Genomic DNA, 10,437 nt, shown 5'->3' with positions numbered 1-10,437 from the left:
TCAAACTTTTCCACAGCAGGGATGAGGAGAGAGAAGGCGAAAAAAAGTGGTCTCAAATCTGCTGCTGCTGGTCCTTAAGTAGTCTGATTGACGTATGGCTCAACTCGATAGGATCATCATTTCATACGAGAGGGGAGTCTGTGAAAGCTCAACGCGAAATTAATATTTTTGAACTTGCTTCAATGGCGACGGATCTATCTGGCTGATGTGGGAGGCTGTTGAGGATGCTGCTGGCTGGTCTTCCATTCAAGGACTATTACAAGACAGAGATTAGAGATTGAGGCTTACAATGGAAGCACATTGTTCCTTGTTTTATCATTGTAGGAATCAAAGCACACAAGATGTGTGTTTGTTTGGCTTCAATTTCATATTATAAGCTGTCTTTTCACAGGCTATTGTCAATGAAATTTAATCAAGCAGTCATCTTGAATGAAGCAAACCAACTCTACCGAGTTTGTGCAAAAAACAGACGTTACAAATTTATTTCACTGGTATATGTTTAAAGTACATTCAGCTGCAATTATCACAATCTCAGATTAAAGCTATTCATAATTTACTATAAAATAAGTAAGTGCACTTGTTTTCCGTTTGTCACAACATGGTTGCTTGTACTTGTTTTTGTTTGTGTGTTTGTGTGTTTTTGTGTATTTGTCTTCTTCTTCTTCCCTAACTCAAATGGAATGTTCTACAATCCGTTACAGTAAAAAAAGTGTTCCTCTAAAAAACCTACCCTACTTTTGCTGAAATATCTCACAGTTAGTGTCAGCATTCGTGCACACCTCCCAAGAGAATTTACACTCTTCTACCTAAAAAATCCAAACCACACGCGCATACCAACCGGTGGTCGCGGTAAAAGTGATTTGAAGGGCAAAATTTGGCAATTTTGGTGATTGATTCCTCCTAGTGGAGCATTGAGTTGCTAGAGTTACTCCTATCCTCCCCTCGTTAGCCACAGCGCAGCTTTCGCTTCAACGACCAGAAGCCAATCACCTTGATGATCACAAACTGCACCGCCAGCATCAGGATGTTGAACAGATAGTTCTCCGGCGTCATGCCGAGATCCTTCAGTATTGTGGAGGCTTTCCTGTGGAATATATGAGGAAAAAATGTTTAGAAATATATTTTTCTTCTTCTATAGATCGTTTTCTACCAAAAATTAAAAAAGCAATTCCATGTCAAATAGGGAATCGGTTGTACCGGACCATCTCCGATTTCAATGAAACTTTGTAGACATGTTATCCTATTCTAATATAAACCAGTATCACTCGATAATAACTTTTGAGAAGGGCGTAATTGTTTTAAATAATTTTGTATTTCGTAATTGAAATATTGATGTATCTCGAAACCGTTACATCGTATCGAAAAGTGGTCAAAGACAAACTGGTAGGAAATTGGACGAGCTTTCTGAAAAAATACACTTAAAGAAAAAACACTCCACTTTCATGCCATTTTTTGTTTTTTTAATTTCAAAAGTCACATTTTTTTCGTTCATAATTTTTGTGGAATTAGCATATGTCGTTACAAAAAGACTCATGAAAAATGCATGATGGAGCAACTCTCCTAAAAAATAAAAAAAATAAATCATTTACTGAAACAGTTATTTTAAGTGCTCTAAACACCAAATTGCAAAAACGGACAGTGGGAATCGATTCACCAGACAGTTTTACGTAAAAGTATCCATATTGACCATTGTCCTAAGACCAATCATTGTGAAGGTCCAGATCGCAAAATTAAGAGAAAAATTGATTTTCCGAAAAATAGTGAAGTTTTGGAGCTTTGGCGTCTTCCAAAGAGTTGTTGCAAATTAATAGGGGGTAAAAATTAGGGTGATTCACGATTAGGATGATTTTGAAAATCTAACTTTTCAAGAATATTTGAGCATGAGCATGAGCATGGTTGACTGCCAATGAGCTGCCACTCCGTTATTGACGGATCAGCTGAAGTTACACAATGAACCAACAGATGATTAGTGGGAGCTAATCATCCTCACTGTATAACCCCTGAAGATCTCTGCTTCAAGTCAATACCGGCGCCCCCCCAAGGAGATGCAGTTCAACAAAGGTAGGAATGTTAGTCCGATAGTTGAAGTTGCAGACTCATCAGACACAGAGTTTGTCGCTCTATACCTGTTGACACCGCATGAGACCGTTGAATCCACAGCATCTCCTTCAAGCATCACGGGAAGTGGGGGAATTGTGTTAGTAGGGGAAGGAAAGGGAAGGTCAGGATTCATCTTGGTAGATGATATGACCAGAAAGTGAAACATAATCGTTGCCTTCCGAGCTACGACGCTATAAGAAGGACTTTTCCCATCTTACCGCCGGCGTGCCATCCGAGCAACGATGCTATGGGAAGGACTTTCAAAATTAAATGTTATTGTATTAATCGATTTATTCGGCGACGTGCAATTTTAAATAGATCAGGGAAACATAATCGTTGCCTTCTGAGCTACGACGCTATGAGAAGGACTTATCAATTCCTCAATCGCGATTTTTCACATCTACCGCCGTCGTGCCATCCGAGCAACGATGCTATGGGAAGGACTTTCAAAATTAAATGTTATTGTATTAATCGATTTATTCGGCGACGTGCAATTTTAAATAGATCAGGGAAACATAATCGTTGCCTTCTGAGCTACGACGCTATGAGAAGGACTTATCAATTCCTCAATCGCGATTTTTCACATCTACCGCCGTCGTGCCATCCGAGCAACGATGCTATGGGAAGGACTTTCAAAATTAAATGTTATTGTATTTATCGATTTATTCGGCGACGTGCAATTTTAAATAGATCAGGGAAACATAATCGTTACCTTCCGAGCTACGACGCTATGAGAAGGACTTATCAATTCCTCAATCGCGATTTTTCACTTCTACCGCCGGCGTGCCATCCGAGCAACGATGCTATGGGAAGGACTTTCAAAATTAAATGTTATTGTATTCATCGATTTATTCGGCGACGTGCAATTTTAAATAGATCAGGAAAACATAATCGTTGCCTTCCGAGCTACGACGCTATGAGAAGGACTTATCAATTCCTCAATCGCGATTTTTCACTTCTACCGCCGTCGTGCCATCCGAGCAACGATGCTATGGGAAGGGCTTCCAAAACTAAATGAAAGTGAATATACACACGACGACGTGAATCCCTTTTTTCAATGAAATCCAGAAATCTCCACCACTTTCTCGCGGATTCTCGCGCGCAACGTCACACACCGATCCCCCCGACGAACACCACACGACTAATGGCCCAACTTCCAAGGCCTCGACGCGAACTTCTTTTCAATGATTCCAGAATCTTCCACCAATTTCTCGCGGATTCTCGCGCGCGACATCACACACCGATCCCCCCGACGAACACCACACGACTCACTAACTAACTTTTCAAGAATATTTTTGAGAATTTTTTCGTCTTCTAGAAAGTTGTTGAGCTTTGCAATCCAAGCAATTTTGTCGGAACCACCACAATTTTATCTCGTAATTTACGCCTTCTACGACCAAATTTATTAAAAGCATCTAAGCATACCTTAAAAAATCAGTTTTTTAAAAGTGGCAATTTAAGGTTAAGTTTTAGAGAAAAGTGATATTCGGGGACCATGTAATTTTGACCACTGAATCTTGAATTTTTGACTTATAGGAAATCGCACGAGCTTTTCGGTAAAAATATTTACGAAACTGGAAATCATGTCTGTCATACACATTAAAGGAAATGCAAAAAAGCCGCTGTAACTTCAAAAGGAAAAGGATTTGACTTAGGGCAGTGGTCAATATGTAGACTTTTACGTAAAATTGTCTGGTGAATCGATTCCCACTATCGGTTTTTGAATTTTCTTTTAGTAAATGATTTTTGTATTTTTCAGGCGAGCTAGCGAATTTTTCGTGAGTCTTTTTGTAACATCTTAGGCAATTTCCACAAACATTTTAAATGATACAAGTCGTGAGCTCAAATCAGGATTTTTTCTGGTACTTTTGTACCCGACCCTATCCGATTTCAATGAAACTTTCTAGACATGTTATCCTGGGCCTATATAAGCCATTTTTGTGTATATGGAGCCAATAGTACTCGAAAATAACATTTGAGAAGGGCGTAAGGTATTTAAATATTTTTGTATTTTGTAATTTAAAAATTACTGTATCTCGAAGCCGTTGCGTCGTATCAAAAAGTGGTCAAAGACAAACTTGTAGGAAATTGGACGGGCTTTCTGAAAAAAATACACTGAAACAAAAATCTAAAAATCTAAAAATTAAATTTCAAGGTGATGTCACAATTTTTTTTCGTTCAATATTTTTGAGGAAATATTCTAAAATGTTACCAAAAGACTGACAAAAAATGCAGGATGGTATGTCTCTCCTAAAAAAAATAAAAAAAAATCATTTACTAAAACTATTTTTTTTAAAAGTGGTCTAAACGTCAAAATTTTTAAAAACCGGTAGTGGAAATCGATTCTCCAGACAATTTTACATAAAAGTCTTCATATTGACCATTGTCCTATTTCCAATCCTTGGGAAGATACAGCGGCTTTAAAAATAAAAATGTTGAAAAAACTGGTTTTTTGTGGTTTTTAGCAATTTCTATATGACAGACTTGGTTTTTGGTCTCGTAAATATTTTTTACCGGAAAGCTCGTCCAATTTTCCATAAGTTTGCCTTTGACAGCATTTCAATTGGATGTAAGGGCTTACAGATATAAGCTTATTTGCATTGCTAATAACTGAAAATAGAATATTTTTTTCAGTGTGGTAGAAACCAGGACAGTAAATTTGCTTACGTAAATATAAAAACGATATAAATCAAAAAGCTGTCAATGGCAAACTTATCGGAATTGGACGAGCTTTCCGGTAAAAATATTTACTAGACTGAAAAACCAAGTCTGTCATATAGAAATTGCCAAAAACCACCAAAAAACCCGTTTCAACATTTTTATTTTTAAAACCGCTGTATCTTCCCAAGGATTGGACATAGGACAATGGTCAATATGGAGACTTTTATGTAAAATTGTCTGGAAAATCGATCCCCACTACTGATTTTTAAAAATTTTGACGTTTAGACCAGTTTTCGAAAAAAAACAGTTTTAGTAAATTATTTTTGTATTTTTTTAGGAGAGACACATCATCCTGCATTTTTCGTCAGTCTTTTGGTAATATCTTAGGCTATTTCCTCAAAAAAATTGAACGAAAAAAAATCGTGACATCACATTTAAATTTAAGTTTTAGACTTAAAAATCAAAAAAATCTCATAGATGTGGCGTGTATTTTTGTTTCAGTGTATTTTTTTCAGAAAGCCCGTCCAATTTCCTACAAGTTTGTCTTTGACCACTTTTTGATACGACGCAACAGCTTCGAGATACAGAAATTTTTAAATTACTAAATACAAAAATATTTAAATACCGTCAGTGGGGGTGACATTGGGTCTGGGGGGTGAGATTGGGTCAAAATGATTTTTTACGGATTTTACCATTTCTCAGATTCTTTTCAATGAAACTGAATTCTGTTAAAAGGGTTGTGTAGGGGACATCTTAAGATGACTTCGCTGAAAAAAAATCGTTCCTAAAACATATCCTGTTATTTTGGCAGATGTCTAAAGTTGGGGTACGTTTTTGGCCAAAAATGACCTCTCGAAAAATCATTTTTCTAATATTTTTGTTAGAATTGCTCGAAAACTACCCAAGTGTTTGAAAATCTCCACTTCAAACATTGTAGCGTGTCAATACGATTCCCTCGAACAAGAAACACTGTTGCAGGACTTGTTTTTACCATATCGTTGTATTTGAGCATCATTTTAGTTTCATTTGACCCAATGACACCCCCTCTAAGGGGTGAGATTGGGTTAATTTTCAAACAATTGGCATTTAAGGTAGTGTTCATCAAAATCGACCATATTTTGGGAAAATGTTAGTAAACTATCTAAGAACAAATCTACGTTAAAAGATTTTCGATGTTATTTAAATTGTTTTTGTTATTAAGAAATTTCGAGAGGTGTTTCGTTTTTTGACCCATAGTCACCCCCACTGACGGTACCTTACGCCCTTCTCAAATGTTATTTTCGAGTACTATTGGATCCATATACACAAAAATGGCTTATATAGGCCCAGGATAACATGTCTACAAAGTTTCATAGATTTCTGAGAGGGTCGGGTACAAAAGTGAGCTGGAATTGCTTTAAACATAAATATCAAAAGCAAGTTTATATGCCACCCAGAATCCACTTCGTTACCCACAAAACCATATTTGTTGCATCAGCAAGCCACTCCTAATCCGATTAGCTCACGTAACTCTTGGAAGAATCCCTGCTTGTTGGCTTGCAAATCTACCAAACCCAGAACCCTCCTCCCCAGAAATCCAAAAAGGCAACTTACACGTAGTGACAGTACATCTCCTCGTCCGGGCACATCATGTTGGTGCGGCCGTTATCGTACGTGGCCAGCACCAGCCCCTCCAGGCCGTACCGCAGCGTCGACAAGTAGCTGAACGCCTTCATCAGCTCCGACATGTGGCTGAACATGATGAGAAAACCGCAGAACACTATCATGTAGCACGTGGTGATGGCCCCGATGAAGGTTCCGTTCTGCAAATTTCCCAACGTTTGGAGGGATAAAGATTAGCTGCTTGACGACTGGAGTTCGAACTGGGACTTACGATTTGATTGAGGAACGTCCCCAGAAAGACGCCGTATCCGTCGGCCACGACCGTGGTCATCACGAGGACCGCCATGAACATCAGGAAGCGTTCGCACTCCAGTGGCTGCTTCGTCAGCGTGAACACTATCGAGCTGTACACCATCGAGAAGAAGATCTACGAGGTGGGAAATTGACAGTTATTCTTATTAAAAGACTTTAATTCTAGATATTTGGTTACCTGAACGGGTAGTGTCGTCAACATGGCCGCCACAAAGTATGTCCTGATTTTGTACCAATTGTTGAAAGATTCTTTGCGTAGAATCTTCATTTCGGACGGAACTATAGCAAAAAGATGAAGTCAGTTAACTATTTCTGAAAATATAAGTAAAACCTTACACTTGAGCACCCCCGGCATTAGGGTGGTGTACCACAGGTACAGGATGTGCACCAGGAACGAGGCAATGTTGGAGATTGTTTTCGTTGCATTGATGCCGGAGTCGCCGAACAGCAGCCCCACCACGATGGCGCACACGACGTGGAAAAAGAGTTTCAGGTGGGTTACGGTCTGGAATTGATTGAGGAAAATGTATAGAAAAGTTCAATGATAGGATAAATTGTTTGAATTGCGTTTGGGATTGGGATGACGTGAGTTATCCATAGCAACTAAATTTTCATGAAAATTTTATTTTTTTTCTTGTATTTTTTAAATAAAATGTTTCTGGAAAAATACTTAACGTTTTAGGCATTGTAAGATGGGTATCAAATGATCAAACATTTTCATACATTTTGATCAAAAATTCTAAATCAAGACTAACATTTCAAAAGGGCGTAATATTGAGTGTTTGGCCCTTTTGAAATAATAGTCCTGATTTATTTTTTTGAAAATATTGTTTATAAATTTAGATAGTAATAATATCAATGTTTGAAAACACTTAAAACTATAACAAAACTACGTTAATAACATATTTTTCCAGTAATTTTTTAACTTATTAGTTATTTGAAAAATTAAAGAATTAAAAAAATAAAATTTCGGTCAATATGTACGAAAAAACCTGATCATTGGATACTCATATTGATTTTTTTTTTCAATAAACTGTTTTGAAAAAGATTGTAGTATTTAAAAAAATATTATTTTTTTTCTAAAATTTTTGATTCATACTATATTGCAATAACTAAAGCTTTAAGTATTTTTTCAAGAAATCTTGTATTCTTAAAATACAGGAGAAATGATTTTCATTCAGCACGATATTTTCGAACAAGTCTTGATAGAAGAGCAATTCTCTACCAAAACCGGAAATGGATTTTATTTGTGTTTTTTGATTTGGCTCAAACTTTGTGGGGGCCTTCCCTATGACCAAATAAGCTATTTTGCGTCATTGGTTGAACCAATTTGGTCTCCATACAATTTTGGCTGCTGTCCATATGGTGTAATATAAAATGTTTGGTACTTTTAAAATGTTAGTCTTGATTTAAAAATTTTCAAAGTATTTTTTTCGAAAAGATCGGAAAATTTCACGAATGTTTCTTGTATTAACATTGATAATCGGACCATTAGTTGCTGAGATATCGTCATTAGAAAATTGTGGGTTATTTTGGTGAGATTAAGAAAACTTCAATTTTCGTGTTTCTTTTTTTTTTAAAGCGGCTATATCTCAGAAACCCTAGGTCCAATCTTCAATATCTCTTAGACAATTTTATAGCAAATTTTCTGAACTTTTCTAAAAAAATATTTTTAGAAATGGTCATGGTCACTATTTTTAAAAATTGAAAAACTGCAAATATTTTGCTAAAATCAAACTTTCGGTGGCTATATCTTGAAAACGGAGCCCTTTATCAAAAAATCTGTGAAGTACTTTTCGATTGCAAATTCAATTGCAATTGCATGAAACTTTGATTTTTTCCAAAAATCACTATTTTTTCAAAAATTCATAACTCGGTGGCAGATTTTTTGACCATGTTTCTCTATGGCTCAAAAGTTGGGGATTTTTGTCCCCTAAAACATATAAAAAAATCTAGAAAATCAAAAAATACGTATTTGGAGAAATTGAGTTTTAGTGAAAAAAATTGATAAAAAAAATCTGCAAAAAAAAATTTCCGTGTACCTATTTTTTTCTCAAAAGTCCTCAACAATACCTACAACTTTGCTGAAGACACCAAATTCGCAATTCGCAATTCGCAATTCGCAATTTTCAGGCCATATAAGTTTCAGGCTAGTTAAAAAATACAGAAATTAAAAAGACCGATTTCGTACAGAATTGCTCATTTATGCAACCCCTTAACCAATATTTTCAAGAACGATCCAATTGATTGATCAAAATTCCAATTAATTACGTCAACACAAAATGCCATCCCACCCAAAATACGTACCCAATCCCGGTACAGCTGCACGTTGCACCGCTTCATCAGGATCAACAGTTTGGTGAATTCGGACGGCCTTCGCATCGGTGTCCGGTGTTTGCTGACTCCTCCATCGGCAGTGCACTTTGCAGGCATGTCCAGGCTAAGGTTGCTGCCGCCGCCGTAGACCGGTGGCAGGACTGCCACCTTCTCGTCGCCGTTGTGATTCCGGTCGTACGCCAAATAGTGGGGTGGTAACACTGCCACCGGCGCGAGCAACGTTTCCGGCTTCCGCCAGTGGCAATCAATGGCCGCTTTCGAGAGGGCGTTCGTGAAATTGCCGTACTCCTTGTTGGCCACCTCCAGGACTACGGGGTGAGAATTTGGAAATTAGTTAGACTTAACTTACAACTTAGTTTGTTACAATTCATGGAAACATTTTTCAAATTAGGCTAAATACTCACGATAATCGGCCGCGTTGTGATACTGGGGACACTGCAGCCCGACCGAGTGCAGATAGGGGACGGTGTTGAGGGACGAGCCCTGGTACACGCAATGGCCATCGGCGAGCGCGTACACCAGGTCAAACATCTCGAACACGGTCGCGGACGGCTGATGGATGGTGCAGACGATGGTGCGACCTTCCCGGGCTAGCCGCTGGAGCAGCTTGATGGTGTACAGCGAGGACGAGCTGTCCAGACCACTGCGCGTTGGAACGAAGAGGCCACGTTAAAAATCAGCCAGACCCCGGAGCAGGACATGCAATCAAATGGAAATGGTGGTTTTATTGGAAATTGCACGAATGAATTTGACGGTTGTGACTACTTTGGATTCGGGACATTTGATAATGAATGAAGCTATTTTACAACTTTTGCTTGTTAAAGCATAATTTTTCATTTTTTTTAAAGTATAGCATTACACAAACGAAATTATAAATATTGGAATATTTGACCAAAATTGAACGAAGCTAAAATAAACTAGTATAACAAATAAATGATAAACTAATTGACCAAATCTAAAAAAACGTTACTTAATCCACCTTTAGGTGGTTGGTGCCTTCCTCACATTCATAAAGTAAAGACACTACACATCCTCAAAAAAGTGTATAAATAACACTTATTTTTTTATCAAATTATCGTGTATCAAAAACACTAAAGTACTTATAACTTTTGAGAGGATTATCAGATCTGCAATCTTTTGGGCTTGTTGGAAAGGTCTTTTGATTACCTATCCAACGATGGGTCGCATGATAGACCGGACCGGACAACTTTTTCATCAAAATATATGAGATCCGGCTTCAAAAAAGTCTATAAATAACACTTAAGTGCTCATAACTTTTGATGGGGTTGTCAGATTTTCAATATTTTCAACGCGTTGGAAAGGTCTTTCAAATACCTTTCTAATAATATATAGCATGATGGGTTTCCTACAAAAACCACCCTTTTTACAATCTTCCGAAGTTAAGCTAAAATCGTTTTTTTAGCA

General features: G+C 37.5%; 1 protein-coding gene across 2 annotated transcripts in view; it reads right to left on the bottom strand.

The window, feature by feature from the left end:
* Window positions 1-625: 625 nt before the first annotated feature.
* Window positions 626-10,437, bottom strand: part of LOC120422916 (ATP-binding cassette sub-family G member 1) — a 68,812-nt gene continuing 59,000 nt past the window's right edge. For both annotated transcript variants that reach the window (XM_039586490.2, XM_039586498.2), the window contains 7 exons: window positions 9,417-9,655; window positions 8,983-9,320; window positions 7,012-7,180; window positions 6,854-6,954; window positions 6,635-6,790; window positions 6,355-6,563; window positions 626-1,084 (listed from right to left, as the gene is read on the bottom strand). In XM_039586490.2, coding sequence (XP_039442424.1) covers window positions 946-1,084; window positions 6,355-6,563; window positions 6,635-6,790; window positions 6,854-6,954; window positions 7,012-7,180; window positions 8,983-9,320; window positions 9,417-9,655 — 1,351 coding nt within the window. In that variant the 3' untranslated portion in view covers window positions 626-945. The remainder of the gene's footprint in view (window positions 1,085-6,354; window positions 6,564-6,634; window positions 6,791-6,853; window positions 6,955-7,011; window positions 7,181-8,982; window positions 9,321-9,416; window positions 9,656-10,437) is intronic.

This window comes from Culex pipiens, chromosome 2, assembly GCF_016801865.2.
Source record: "Culex pipiens pallens isolate TS chromosome 2, TS_CPP_V2, whole genome shotgun sequence".
Classification (NCBI taxonomy): domain Eukaryota; kingdom Metazoa; phylum Arthropoda; class Insecta; order Diptera; family Culicidae; genus Culex; species Culex pipiens.
This window is presented reverse-complemented; position numbering and strand designations above follow the sequence as displayed.